Source organism: Alligator sinensis, unplaced genomic scaffold (genome assembly GCF_000455745.1).
Source record: "Alligator sinensis unplaced genomic scaffold, ASM45574v1 scaffold1192_1, whole genome shotgun sequence".
Lineage (NCBI taxonomy): Eukaryota > Metazoa > Chordata > Crocodylia > Alligatoridae > Alligator > Alligator sinensis.
Genome location: NW_005842376.1, coordinates 688,177 through 703,692, shown reverse-complemented (window position 1 = coordinate 703,692; position 15,516 = coordinate 688,177). Strand labels below are relative to the sequence as shown.

Below are 15,516 nucleotides of genomic sequence, written 5' to 3'. Positions count from 1 at the left end.
CCCATCCAATTGTACTTTTCCGATTAAAAGTTTTGCTTGAAACAAACTAATATTTTCAACAAGTAAAAAGTTGTCAAAATTATCCAACAAGCATTATTAATGTTCCTTGTTAAAGTCATTAGACACTGGCTCAAACTATTAGTATTGTCTTCAAATAGTAATCTTTCTTTTCATTTCAAAATTAATATCTAAATCATCTCCCCTTATTTAACAGAATGTGCAAAATGGCTTATTATTAAAGATGGTCTGGGAGCAGTAAGGGCCTGATTAAAACTGTATATCCCAGGCATTTTGAGACCAGGATTTTTTTTTCTTTTTCCTGCTTGTCTTTTTCCAAGATGTAATACTGAAAAAATGGGAATGAAATGTCACAGAGTAGAAAAAAATAAAGAAAAAGAGGAGGAGGAAAATAACATTAAGAAGTTTAAAAAGCTGTTTCATTAAAAATATTTTAAAAGCAAAAAATGCTTCATTTCAAGTTGAGAACTGTATTTAAAACTCATTTGAAATTTCAACATTTTTCATGTGTCCTCCCCCCCATTTTTTCAAGTAGGTCTTTATAAAATAATTAATTAAAAATCCTTCATATCTAACTTAAAATTATCAGTAACCCCTAGTCAAAAAAAAAAGAAAGAAAAAAGAAAATGAACTATTCTGGGACAGCTTGTCAGAACTCAAGCTACTAAGTAGTCAGAGGTCCTGATTCCCAAAGTAAAATATGTAAGTGCTTTGCTGAAGAGTGATGAGATGAATCAGATGCTTAAATTTAAGCCTGTGCTTATGCTGAATTGACAGCAATATGGAGAATGTCTGACCACCATTCATGCAGTCCAGCTCCAAGGTAAAAAGGCCAAACACCCTATCATTCTGAATGAAAGGGGCACAACATTGTAATTGTAAAGGTGACAGAGAAATTACAAGTTAGCTTACCACTGAACTAACCACTCCACTACTTCTGAACAAGCCTATCTCATGATGGGAGGGATCTACCTGGGACAGAGGATCAAAATGCTTTGGGTCAGATACCAGCTGGTAACTGAGGGGTATTGAGAAGAAAGGTTTCAAATTGAATTATGGAAAATATGTGCCAACCTAGAAGAACAAGCATAGATGTCTGATGATGATAGGGACAGAGGAGGTAGGTGTGATGAATGGCATGCAAATGTATTTTTTTCTGATAGACTGTCTGCATTTAAAGGAACATAATGCACATTACAGCTCAGCAGGACACTTCCTTTTGGAACTCCAAACAGAGGGCAATTTACAAAGGACATACTTTCTCCTGCAAGTGCAACATTTGAACGAGGTAACTTAAAATACAAAGCTTTAAAAAATCAAAGGGTTTTCTCCTTGTACTATGTACTGTTGTACATACTAATTAATACAAACTGTAATTGAATAGTTTCACCTTTTGACACTTTTTTTACAGGGTAAGGCAGGGCAAGGTAGCAACTTTGAGACTTGTTCATTCAGAAAGGCATAAGCTTTCATGACAGCACATGTCTAAACCAGTCAGTCTCTAAAATGCTACCCTGTCTTGCCTTGTGCATGACTTCAAACTAAGGTGGCCAACTACCTCTCTTTATATAAGTGAGACTGTTGTTTATATGCATTGACAGGAAGAAATTGAAAATGTCCAATTTGACCAACACAAGGACATGCTTTTCTGGCCAGCAACCTGAAGATTTTGTTCCTGATTGTTGCTAGAATGATTTCCTTACTATCCTCAAGTATGACATATCTGTATTTAACATAGCTTCAGTTCCTTTAAAGACACAAAGCAAGAATTTAAAAAGGAAAATGTTCAGGCAACAAAGGGATAGAGAATGACTTACTTGAAGCATTATCTTAACCTTCAATTTTCCTGTAATCTGTTTATTTTTTACTGTGAAAAAACTAATCTGTTTTACATGTTCATAAAATATGAAATACAGTCTTCATAACAGCTTGTTACAGCATGCTAGGAATTCATTACAATTTGATTTTAAAATTCCTTATAATCCATTAATAAGGGCAATGATCTTGTTGCTGTTTTAAAGATATTTGTCTTATTATTAATAAAAGTGACTATTTGCAATTCTTTTAGGGTAACAAAATGGAGAACAATTCAATTTTGGAAGAAGTTCTTTTAAAGAAGTCTCAACAGAAGAAAAAAATGTCACCAAATAATTACAAAGAAAGGCTGTTTGTTCTGACAAAAACACATCTCTCTTACCATGAATATGACAAACAGGTATGAAATCATTTTTCTTAACTATGTAGGTCAAAGATTTTCCAAAGTCTGTTTATAAAATCTGCTTCAGCTGTGTAAAATTAGACACTTTAATACTGAAATTATACCATGACAATTTAAATGTATAAGACTCAAGCAATTCAAAGTCATAGCTGCACATGCATATTAAGACTTGTATTTTTTAGCATATATAGTAACACAAAATACTGCATGTGTGCATGGGGCAGAGATCCTGTCTGTCTCAAAAGCCAAAACTTTGAATTTCCTCTCTTTTTCTTCATCAATGTAGATACTGTGTAGCAGGGATGCTAGTATACTTTGTTCAAAGCTCTGTTTAGAAATGGTATGGGCCCAAACTCTAATTTCAGTCCAGAAAAACATTTAAGTCCATGTATAAGTCTATCTTTTTACAGGCTAGCATGTAAACTTATGCTTAACCTCAGAGCTAGGCTTATTTCCCATAGAAGTCAATAAGACTTAAGCATGCCTAAAGTTAAGCACATACTTAAATACTGTCCTGAACAGGCATGTTTTCCTACTGACAGCCTCTGAGCTGCTTTGCATATCTGACAGCTCTTCAGAATTAATGTATACAGGTCAGTGTAGAGTTTATTCCACACTAAAGTAAATGGTTAAGCACAATTGTGCTCTGTAAGATGTCTGCATATCATAGAATGAGTACTCAGAAGAGTGTCCTCCCTTGTGACTGAACAGCATACGCTCGTGTTATGAATTGTTGCATAAGTAAGTGTTGCATGATTGGGCCCACGTATCTTAACAAAGTAATAAAGACAATAACCAAACTCCCACTTTCCATTAGGGACTGCTGCATGCTAAGTAGATATAAGCCTGCTGGTGGCAAGGGATGGCTAGATGACCTCCACAGATCCCTTCCAGACCTATTTTTTTTATGTTTCAGTGATTTCCCCTTTCTCATTTGTGCATTCCAATTTAATAACTTTTTTTTTTTATTTCTTCTTTGGTGGATGGATTCAGTGTTGTAATCTTTTTACTTTAATTTCAAAGGGAATTTTGTCCATGTCTGGAATACAAGATAAGATGCCATGAATGTCTTTTAATACCTTTCCAAAAATATTAATAAAAGTGAAGAAATGAAAATACTCATTCTAGGTGAAACATGCAATTACCCTACTGCTTACATTTAAGCATCAGTTTGTAAAACTCATGTTGATCAATTAATTTTGATTTGATTTTTGTGTTTGAAATTCTGAGCACCAACTTGCATTTTACTTTGATTTCTGTTCTTAGAAAAAAGGAAGCAAAAAGGGATCAATTGATATTAAGAAAATACGATGTGTTGAAACTGTGAATCTTGATGAACCAACTCCTTTGGAAAGAAAATATCCATTTCAGGTGAGATTCCAAAATATCAAGGGCAACAAAAGTCCTCCTGCAGATTTTGAGGATCTTAACTGTAGAGAATAATATCTTGTGGCACTCCTGACTGTCACAAAAACTTGTAGCAGATTGAAAATGAAGCCATGCTGTTATAAGCTAGTGGTCTCCAACTTTTTTTCAGTAGGAGATCCCTTTTGGAATTTAAAAGCAAAACAAGATCTACTTCTACCCCTTGCCAACCCCCCCTCCCCCGCAACCTCTGCAACAGGAAAGTCTGTGGGGAAGGAAGAGGGGGGCAGATCAAGGCAGAGGGATAAAAAATTATTTGGGGGTGTGCCCCCCCAGCAGGTAAGTCTGTGTGGGAAGGGGTGGGGGGAGGGGAAAGGGCCATGGGAGGGGGGCACAAATTGAGGCCCCAGCCCCAGCCGCACTCCCTCTCTCACTGCTGGGGCCTCGATCTGTGCCCCCTGCCAATGGTGGTGAGGGAGAGAGTTGAGCTGGAGCAGGGGCAAGTCCTGCAGCCTGGGTGGGGTGGAATGGAGCCATGAGCAACTCATCTTCTGGGAAGAGCCTGGCCCCAGCCCACAGCTGCAGCCCACCTCGCCCCACCCTATGTGCAGATCCAGAGGCACATGCCCCCTGTGCCCTCCTGGAGTGCATACCCCCCTCCCCGCACCCCCCGAACAAACCGCTCATGGCTCTGTCCCTCCCCACCCTGGCTGCAGGGCTTGCTCCTGCTCCAGCCCCACTCCCTCCTGTACTGCTGCTGCAGCCGCCTGCACTGCCCCACATTTGGGGGGGGGGCATGTGCCCCCCTGATCTGTGAATGGGGCAAGCCACATGCGTCCTGCCGCTCCTATGTTCTGCCACTCCCAGACTGTGTCCCAGCCACTCCTCACATGTCTCCTGCCACTCCCGATTACAGAGCCTCTGACAGTCGATCTTAGTCTGGGGGGGACTAGCCTCCCTCCCCAGACTGTGATCAACTGTCAGGGGCTCCCTGATCAACCAGGCAATTGCAATTGTCTGGTTAGTGACCACTATTATAAGCTAAGACCAAAGACCACTGAAAGTAATGGGAGCCTTCTCATTCACTTCAGTGGAATGTAGATGAGATCTTGTGTACAACCAAGGCGCCCCCAGGGGTTACAAGAAATAATGGGCACAAGCTAGCAGAGAGCAGATTTGGATTGGACATTAGGAAGAACTTCTTCACAGTTAGTGGCCAAGGTCTGGAACGGGCTCCCAAGGGAGGTGGTGCTCTCCCCTACCCTGGGGGTCTTCAAGAGAAGGTTAGATAAGCATCTAGCTGGGGTCATCTAGACCCAGCACTCTTTCCTGCATATGCAGGGGGTCGGACTCGATGATCTATTGAGGTTCCTTCCAACCCTAACATCTATGAATCTATGAATATATTCAAGTGTGTATAATAGTTTATTTTTCTGTAATGCTATATACAAACATGAAAAGTGTGTTTTTGGATATCACATGCTTTTGTTTTAATATGCCATTGATAGATGCTCCATCTAATCTTTAAAAGAATCAGTGATTTTTTTTCCCTTAAAGTATTGCCCTAATTCAATCAGGAATTGACTCAGGGAAGTTGTATGCCTCTTAATGGGACAGAAAGCCAGCCAAAGTGATCACAACAGCCCCTTCTGGCTTGATAATCTATGATTCTATGAAGAACCATAGTGCATATAGGCTTTTTACTTCTAATTATGATGTGAAATTGTGGTCTTATCCCAGCTAGAACTTGGCCACTTGAAGCACTACTGGTTAAGGCCCTTACTTCATATTCATAGAAAATCAGGGAACAGTTATTTAACTGTGAATCCAGATATTTTGGCTCTTCATGTCTTTTGGTGTCAGCTGCTCTGCAGAGCTTGATTTTTGGGTTGCTTATACATGTTCCCATACCCTTTGTTTCCCACCCCATTACAGTTAATGGACTTTGAGCCAGCTGAAATATACTGACTGTACAGTGAATTGCTTTTCCTGTATTTTTAGATAGTGTACAAGGATGGCCTTCTTTATGTCTACGCAGCTAATGAAGAGAGCCAAAGTCGATGGCTGGAAGCCTTGCAAAAAGGTGAGGTTAGTTTTACTACTTGTGAGGGATGTTTTGTGTGTTTGTTTTAAAAATGAAGGAGATTTGTTCATAGAATTCATGCAAATAAAAAAAAAACACTCTAATTTTATTGTTTTCATGCAATATTTTTATCAGTAATTTTCAGTCCCTATCCCCCTCTATAGAACAGTGGTCTGAAATCTAAAGTTTTTATAGGAGTTGGTCAGAAATTTTCAAAAAGTTAAAACCTTTCATTAAAAATAAGTCAAAATAAAATGAGCCCACAGATTTTCTCTCCATTTTTTCACTGGGAGAAATTGTTGAAAATTGCTTTTTTATTTAAATCCTTCTTAGGTAGAGCTTGGAGGCAGAGGCCAGCAGGGATCTAAGTGGACAGATAAAGGAGTGGTGCAAAAGGCCAGTGGATGATTGGAGGGCTTTCATATATAGAGTCTTGGTTTCTGATAGATGATGTTTTTGATAGATGTATCCTCTGCCTATTTTATTTGCCTGACAGTATTACATGATGGAAACTCCTGGACTTCCTCTTCACAGGGTTTCTTGTCCATTAAGTTGGTTTTGTTTGACATATCAGAATGGGGTCTGACCTTTAGAGTATGGACAAAAGCACAGATTACAGTGAGTTAATAGGAGACAGGGGCTTACCACACATGGTAACAGCCTGCATGCCTGTTCTTACCCTGCAGTAAATGGAAGCTAACACTTAGTAACATCGTCCTATTTCAGGGGGAGTAAAGCTGCCCCAGGACAGCTTCACTTACCATGGGGTAAAAGAGGGCAAATAGATACTACATATCAAGTTCTGTGCAGTATGTTCCTGCCATATTTTAACTCACCATAATTTTGTTCGTTTGCCTTTATTGTAAGAAGTAACTCTAAGATTTGGTTCAGTGTCATCAGCTGAATTTATATTCAAGGGTGGCAATCTAGCAAGGTATAGTTCTTAAAATAAGGTTGCTGAGAAGTAGCGTAATATTGTAGAAAGCCAGCAAGGTGCACTGCAGTGAAATGCTTATGATTCTTTAAGGAAAGGACAGATATAAAAACATTAATAAATAGCTGGGGGTTGAGTTTCAACAAACACACCGAAGCTCCTATCTTTGTGGGTTCTCAGAATTCTTGAATATATAAATATGGAGCAACTGGTTTTAAAACCTCACCCTGTACTGTTAAATTTTTTTTTAATTACTTTCCAATACGAACCCTAAAGCACTGGCTTCAAACACTACAGTGTCACTATTGTCACTTACAATATTTAAAACTATTTCTACAGAATGAAGGGATATTTTTAATACAAAATAAAGTGTTTATTTAAGAGGTTATTCCTTCTTGACTTAGTCAATACGCTTTCCATTCTTTTCACACAATCAACTTGCCATTCGGTGTACTGGGTAGCTATTTTTTTATCTCATTTATTTCTATAATATGTATTAATTGCATAGAGTTAGAGGACAAAATCATCTTGCCTATTTTTAAATATTAAATATTTTATTTGTTCCTTCTACAATTAGTTAAATAAGATTTCTAACAGTCTATTAAAGTCATTGTCTTCCCCTATAATCCTGAATCACAACTACTGAGTCAACTCGTCCATATTACTTACAAGTCATGTTCTATCAGGAAGCCTGTTCAAGTTCTTTTTTCCTCCTTGTTTTTCCAGAAATTAGAGGGAATGCTGATTTACTGAACAAGTATCACAAAGGCTTCTTCACCAATGGGAAGTTCCTCTGTTGCAACCAGACTTGTAAAGGAGCTCCTGGATGCACCATTTGGGAGAAATGTAATGTGCCATTTGTGTTTCCCTTTGAATATGTTTTTAGTTTTTAATGGTGTTTGTCATTATATTACTAAATCCATATAATCAGTACATACAGTTCTAATCAACTGGTAGATATAAAAGCTGTCTCCTATTCCTCTTGATGTGTATGCTTAACTTCCACTAATAATACTGCAATGTCATTTAGGGAAAAATAATGTGATAGATGAGAAATACTCTGATTTGATATGGTTGCTCAAAAAGATAATGGCAATATTATACTGTATGTTCACGAGACAGCAAAAATAAATTCACTCTTTACTTTCTTTAGTTCTCTGGTTAAAATACAGTTATGCTACAGGAAAGTAAAACCAAAATTCTTTATTGTTAGAGTTTGAATAATCAGATTAGCTACAAACAACACAAACTCAGCACAGAAAACAAGTGAATCTATTTTAAAGGATTCAGTTTGATATTACTCCAAAGTAAAACTGACCTTTCTCATCACATCTATAAACTGGACAATATTTCTAAACAGGCCCATATTTTCCCCTTTCTAAGCTTATTTGGCTATTTTCTGGAATCTGCATTTAAAAAAAATAGGTTTGCAATAAGCACAGCGGACTCAAGAGAATAGTTGAAACATAATTTTAACCATTATACACTATATGCTGCTGGTTAGCAAGTTTACTTAAAAAAAAAAAAGTTCCAATCAGACTACTTCAAAAGATGAGTAGTTCTGGGAACCTGATATTATTTAAAGTAAAGCAAATTCTCATATAGTATGAACTAATGCAGCTGCCTAACAAGCAGAGTTGGCACCTGGGGCCAATTCTGTGGGAAAGCCGGTGGAGAATGCAGTTTTGAGAGCAGCCATGGGAGCGAGGTGGCACCAGTTCTAAGAGCTTGGTGTGGGGGGCAAGGATCTGAAAACAGTGGGGAGGGGGCGGCAGTCTTGTCCACCCCAGGAACTCCTATATAGTCCCAGCTGAGCTGTTGCTGCCTCTGCATGTTCTCTGCCAACCCTGGCTTTTGCTTTTCAACAGCAGCAGCTGGGACCTGGCATGAGAATGCTACCAGGGCATGGACTGCACAAGGGTGGGGAGTGATTCTGGCACCTCTCCTAACTTAGTGCTTTGGAGGGATGGGAGGGGTTCTTGCCCACCCCTAGTTACACTACTCAATTCATGAGTCCTTCCCCTCCCCTCCCACCCCGCCCTTCCAGCACCATTTGGCAAAAATGTAAAATAAAAATTGAAATAGAAATATATATTAATTGAAGTGGAAGGCCTAGAAATCTTGGGATAGTACATACAACACACCTGAGAACAGAGACTCCAGCAGTATGTTCAGACCATGCCATAGTATTGGAATTTCACTTTTTTCTTTTAACTTTCTTCTTTTTAATTAAAAATAGAATCTGTCATGTCTTTTATTCCATTTGTTCTTTAGGTTTACATTTTTAGATTATGTGACTAGAAATTAACTACAATGATCTAAGAATACATGTACTAGAGGTTTTAACTTGACAGCGAGGGGAAAGCAACTCTCCTTCCCTGTTTATGACCTACATTCTGGAAGTGGGCACAAGATTTGTATGCCTCCAATTTGAGCAAGTGACATTGAAAGATGGATTTTTTTAGAGGTACTGAGCACTTATGTGTCCCATTGACTTCACTGTGATTCCTCAGCACATTTGAAAATCAGGCCTGACATGTTTCTAGATGAGTGCTCAAAAATGGAATCACTTGAAATGAATGAAAATGTAGGCTTAAACATCTATGAACCCAATCTACATGCCTGATATTTTAACCTACATTTAGAGGCCCCTTTTCAAAATTTGGTCCTAATGATGGTGACCTCCTTAATGATACCTTGTAGTGTGAATATAGGTGTTATATATATGGGGAGGGCACAGAAACTCTACATAATGTATTATCCTTGTAAAGGCTTGCCAGTTAACTTATTACAGTAATTTGAATGGCATTATGTTCCTTCAGAAGCAAATATACATGCAAATAACACTATAAAACCCATATACCATCACAAATACAAGAAGCAATTGTTTTGCTGTCAGTAAGCTTGTCTGCACATTAGGATGCAGAAGAAGGGAAAGGGAGAGGCAAACAGTATAGCAAATGCGGGAACAGTATAGCAAATGCTCTTTTTGTTTCTTAAATACTAATAACTGCAAAAAGTGTTGTGTCTCTTTCTGAGTGTGGTTAGAAACAATTAACAGCAGCATCTGTGGGAGTACTCCTGTAAGAAAACTCCAGGGAGCCTCCAGCATTTTAACTATTGTTATTCTCACACAGGAGAGGACAAACATGGAGATAAAATGTTGGCAGTGATCAGGGGGTTTTCTGCACTAGTGCTCTCACCTTCTCAGCCACCAGTTGAACAACATCAGTGAAAAAGGCCTTATATTCATGCTTCACATTGCTTTATTTTTATTCTCTCACAATAGATACAACTCTACATAGCACACCCAGTCCTGTGAAACCACTGCCTCCTGTCCCTAAACCACTGGTAGGTAAAAAGCTTTTACTGTCTGCTTACAGTAAATCCTGTTTATAGGACAAATTCTTCTTTCAGCACCTGGGTGACATGGGAAATAATGAGAAGAGCTCTAGACAGCTCTTCAGTGGGAGGTACTTTGACATTATTGAAGTTTCCCTGGCACCCAACACAAAGCAGGGGCAAGGAAAGAAAAATACAGATGGTAGTATGTCCTCCAGTCCATCCAGTTCTTCATGCACCCACTACCTTGCCCATATGCCTCTGGATTTTCTGGGTAGGGAACTCTGCAGAACCTGGAAAGTCTCAGGTTACTATTAGCAAAACTGCCATCTGCATGGAAACTATGCCTATAATATTTAAAATTCTGGATTATGAATTATATCTCTATGAAGCTGTTTCCATGAAGTAAGAGGAAATCTGGTGTTCTCTGTTTAAGTTCTGACTTATGAATCCTTAAGAGACTGTTAGGTCATATTTTCCAGTTGTTCTGTACAACCACAAGGGCTAGAAACTTACTTCTTAAAAAATGAAAGCTATGATCCCCATGAATTTACTTGACTCAGGCAGAAAGGACTGTAAAAAATACACAAAATATCACAGAAAGTTTGATAGAAATTACAAGAGCTGCCAAAACTAGGCTAGACACTTTTTATATCAATAAGGTTTTTGACACCTGTTCTGGCCATAACATTTGAGGATAATTTTACTATGGCCAAGCAAGAGTAGAACTTGTTTCAAATATCATAGCCCATCCTGGTTTCTGTCAAAGGATTGCTTTGTCTATCTAGAGAGATGATCAGTCATGCAAATCATCTGCTGAGCAAGTTGACTCATGTTAAGACTTTATAGCTCATCATCCCTAATCCTGAGGAGATATTTTGAAAGGGAAATTTAAAAAGCAGGGACATGACAATACCCAGATGGGCTCCAGAGTTCAAATTCTATGCAAGTCCTTTATTAAAAGTGTACTAACTACTGGCTGGTCTGATTCACATGACAGCTCACTTACAAAGGTTAATACTGCTGTCACATAACAGGATGTATCTAACCCAGCAGCTATTGTCACAAGCCTTCAAAACAACTTTAAAAAACATTGTCCTTTTCCTCTTTCCTACTCAGATTCCCCATCAAAATCAAAGCCCTACTCACCTAATCTTCCTTCCATTTCTCTATTGACACACTCTACCTACCCTCCCACCCTCCCCCTGCCCTAGTTCTGTCTCTCCAAGTTATTGGTGGTGCAGCCTTCTCCTTAAATATCCCTCTTGAGTGTCTGATGTCATTACCCTTTTCTTCTGTTCAGCTTCACATCTAGGCATTTACTCTGATGGCTGACAAAAGAGGCTACCCATGAGCAGAGAGAGGTTGTTAGCTGTATTAGTCTGAAGTCAGTCAAAATGCAGGGTACATATGCATATTATAGACTAATTAAATATGGAGAGAGCTGCTGAGTCCAATATGTGGGACTGTCACTTGCACATCGGACTCAGCAGCCATCAAAGAACTCATCGGAGCATATGCCGTGCTCTGTAAGAACAATGGTGCCAATTGATTGATTGATAGAGAGAGCACAAGCTTTCATAAACCTAAGTTCACTTCATCAGATGATGTCTGATGAATCCTGTAACTTGCAGCATGCTGAAGTGACTTGGGTTCATGAAAGCTTGTGTAGTGTGTGTGTATGTGTGTATAATTTAGTTAGTCTATAAAAGTGAATATCTACCTTGCCTTGTACAAGAGGTTCCTCAAGGAGTCCTTTTGAAGGTTGTGCACCATCAGGCAGGTGAATGAACATTAATGTGCCTTCAGAGGAGCCACAGGATATATTTCCAACTTTTTGAAAGCAAGAGGATTTTCCTGTAATAAGAACCATATTTTAGAATCTGTTAACTGCCCTGTGCACCCTTTGCCACTAGCAGCTGTGGTTCCTGGCAGTCCAAAACATTTAGTAGGAGGGCAGGGGTATATCCGCTGACCATACATACATGCACATCAGCTGTCTACTTGTGAATCCCTGAGAGAATAGGAAAACAGTTGTACTTATTCATAGTGGCATTGTCTGCATAAAATTCTAGATGGTAGCATGATGAAGGAGCAGAGACAAAAAATTGTACTCTACTCATATCAGGAAGTCCAAAGAGTTTCCATTTTCAGGCAATGCTGCTTTTCCTTTTCTGAAAATGTAAATCAGCATTTGTAAAACAAAACATGAACTTCAAAAGTTTGAAAATATTATGTTCTGCAGCCTCCATAATCTTGAGCCAGATATCCAGCGGTAAGATCTGGGAGAAGACAAGTCTGATGTACTTGTCCTCCTCTGATTCTCCTACCTGCCATGTTTGCCACAACAAGATTCATTGTATCAGTCACTTAGGGTGCTTACAGGCATGGAGCTCTAACTCATGGCACTTCAGAGAAAGTGCCATAAGTTAGAGTGAATCCCCCACACCCTGACCCAACAGGTTTTGCTGTTTGGTAGGAGGAACCAGCAGTTCTATATGTTATATAGAGTTCAAATTCTATGCAATTCCTTTATTAAAAGTATAACTACTGACTGGTCTGATTCGCATGACAGCTCACTTACAAAGGTTAATACTGCTGTCACATAACAGGATGCATCTAATCCAGCAGCTATATGTTATATAGAACTGCTGGCACATATAGAACTGCTGGCTTTTCTGTTTGGTGGGAGGAGGCTCCACTTTGGAGCTGATCCAGTGGAAAGAGGCTGCCTGCCTGCAGCCTCTTCTCCTAGCTCTGCCCCCACCCCCCAACTCCAATGCTGTCTGCAGGATGGGAGGGGGGGGGAAGGAAGGGAAGGGAGTTCCAGGCTGGGGGTTTCCCAGTCTGAGCTGGAGGAGGAGGGTCTGAAAAAACCAAATAACTGTTTAAAATGATATAATGATATTTAACAAGTAGCTTAAAAGATTAAAGTAAGGAGATTTTAATTACATTGGACATGTCTTGAGTCCAGCTAGTAAAAAATTCAGAGCTCTGGTTCAGAGAGGAGCTAGATGTAGTTATAAATACCAGGAAAACCCCCTCCTTACCTCTGTGTCTAGTCACAAGTGCCTACTTTAATGGCATAATATGTGTACTTATTATAATACATAAACTTTGCAGGGCTGAAGTATTGAGTCTTACTGGCCTCATGTGTTGAGGAAGAGGTCAGCTGCAAAATTCACATTTACCACTGCTTCAAGTGAAAGAAAAATTATTCCATCATTATGCACAGCAAAGGGTAGAAAGAGATTATAAAGATCTAGGAAGCCTGAAATAGCAGGAGGGACTCTCATTTTAATCTGTTTGCCTACTTTTTTAAAATGTACAGTGGCAGCAAAATCAGGGAAAAATGCCAAGTGCTCTCTGGCATGTTATACCCTTTTTAAAGCAAATTGTAAAGACGCATAGCATGCTTCTTTGTGACCTCCATACTGAGAGGGGGACACTGGTGTGTGGACAGCTCAGGGTGTCTATATAAATTGCACAGTTTTTTGTGCCCTGGAAAGGTCACTCCAGCTTTGCTTTATTTTCCAAGTGAGGATTATGTTCAGAGAGCTGATGTCTTACTTAGTATCATCCTATTGTCTCATGAGACAGACTTATGCCTAATATTACTACTACTATTACCACAACAAATAAATACATAAATAAAATATAATAAAATATGAAACCCCAATGGGCCAAAAGAAATTACACTTTCCATTTTATAAATGTATTAGGGATGTCTTAGTGAAAGAGCCAAAAACAGCACTTATGAAACATAGCCCTTATAGTTCCCACAGTTTTGCATTACAAATAATCAGACTTGATTGTCTATTTTGTCATAGTTTCTGCCTATCATCTTTAGAAAAAGAAATAAAACATATCTGTGTGTTCAGAGTTGGTCAATGCACATGTTTTCTTTAAAATGATCCTATTGTGTAATACAGTATAACCTCATAAATCCAGATATCAGAAGTCCAGAATTCCTGAAAATCTGGCACTTTTTAAAAATACACTACATCAAGGAGTAGCAGCAGCTGGCCCCAGAGCAGTGGAGGGGGAAACTAGCACGTGGCACCTGCCGCCGCCATCTACCACCCACCACCCCATGCCACCACTCTGTGTGTGGCCGCTGCTCCAGGACCAGTCACTGCTACTCTCCCACCCCACTCTGTGACTGGCTACTGCTCCAGTTTCAAAAATCCAGAATTTTCAAATTTCCAGCAAGTACTCAGTCCTAAACATGCCAGATTTATGAGGTTATACTGTAGTATATTGAGGCCAGGCACTAGATGGTGTGGGTGCTAAGGTGTACAGTTGACAGCCTAGAGATTGCAAATTCAAGGCCATAGCAGAAGTGCTCATGGTGTAGTCATGTCAGGTTCCAATGAATCTGTAAATTCTGCTAAATGCCTTGTCACAAGGGCATGGGAAGGAAGGAAACACACTGGGGCCTTCTGAAACCATTTAGTATCGGGACATTTAAATGGGCAAAATACACCAACACTTCATGACACACAAAGCATAAGAGGTGTAAATATGAGTTAAAACCCTTTGTATAAACTCATTTGCTATTGTGAGACATCTCTAATATCTAATGTTCACAATGCAAACCCATAGAGGGTTGACCTCATTCATAATGTCCTTCCTTCTGGTGCAATTTTTAATTTGTTGGACTCAATTCTTTTCTCAGCTATAATACAGAACTATGTCTCTTGTGTCTTGTAAGGACTTTGTTAGAGCTAATTTTATAAAATATGCAGTTCTATATGTGCCACAGTAGGACCAAGCCTCATTTTAACCAAGTTTAGTTTGTATTTCACTATTTTTGGACTGCAGATGCTGGAATGTATTTCTAAACAGATGAACAAATATTCACATACACATATAGTAAACCATACACATTCTAAATTAATTTGCTCACAGTTATGAAGCACATTGAAGATATAAACTGCTATCTAAACACTAAGTATTTTTTCCTATGGTAACCCATAACATGCTTCATTGTCATTTTGTGTTCTCTGCCATCAAAAGCTGAAGCATAGTAGTTTGCCTCAGGTTCTAACACCAGCGATGTCATACTTGAAGACTGCTGTGGCTCAGTATAACTATGAACCCCAGGAAGACTGTGATATCCCACTTGTCAGGAACAGCCAGTATTATGTTCTGAAAGAAGAAGATCCAGAGCAGTGGAAAGTGAGGGACATGGAAGGGTAAGTTTAGTCTTCAAAGCTCACAAAGATTTTTTGTTCAGTGACTGCTTTGATTCCACACCCTCAAACACTCCTGCTGCCATTGGTACGTTTCAGGATCTAACAATAACTATTGTGGTGGCTCTTTAAACTTGTTCCAACTAATCTTGTGAGCTTCTTTTTCTATACACTGCCTTTCTCTCTCTTGCCTCTGTATCTTGCCCCTGAATCCTTGTTACAATCAGACATAGATGGTACAACAGAGTAGCTCTGAGATTCATGTACCCAGATTCATGTAACCAAGTGATATGGAGGTTTAGGGCAGGGGTTTTCAACCTTTTTTTAGTCTAAGTACCCCCAGCGGCCAGACACTGAGTGG

The 15,516-nt window shown here is 39.2% G+C and overlaps 1 protein-coding gene across 1 annotated transcript in view; it reads left to right on the top strand.

Annotated features, from left to right (window-relative positions):
• The first annotated feature begins 1,222 nt into the window (after positions 1-1,222).
• BMX (BMX non-receptor tyrosine kinase) overlaps positions 1,223-15,516 on the top strand; it is a 41,694-nt gene continuing 27,400 nt past the window's right edge. Inside the window, exons 1-7 of the mRNA XM_025210852.1 lie at positions 1,223-1,306; positions 2,087-2,233; positions 3,503-3,607; positions 5,603-5,684; positions 7,345-7,464; positions 9,908-9,969; positions 14,980-15,158. Coding sequence (XP_025066637.1) covers positions 2,096-2,233; positions 3,503-3,607; positions 5,603-5,684; positions 7,345-7,464; positions 9,908-9,969; positions 14,980-15,158 — 686 coding nt within the window. The 5' untranslated portion in view covers positions 1,223-1,306; positions 2,087-2,095. The remainder of the gene's footprint in view (positions 1,307-2,086; positions 2,234-3,502; positions 3,608-5,602; positions 5,685-7,344; positions 7,465-9,907; positions 9,970-14,979; positions 15,159-15,516) is intronic.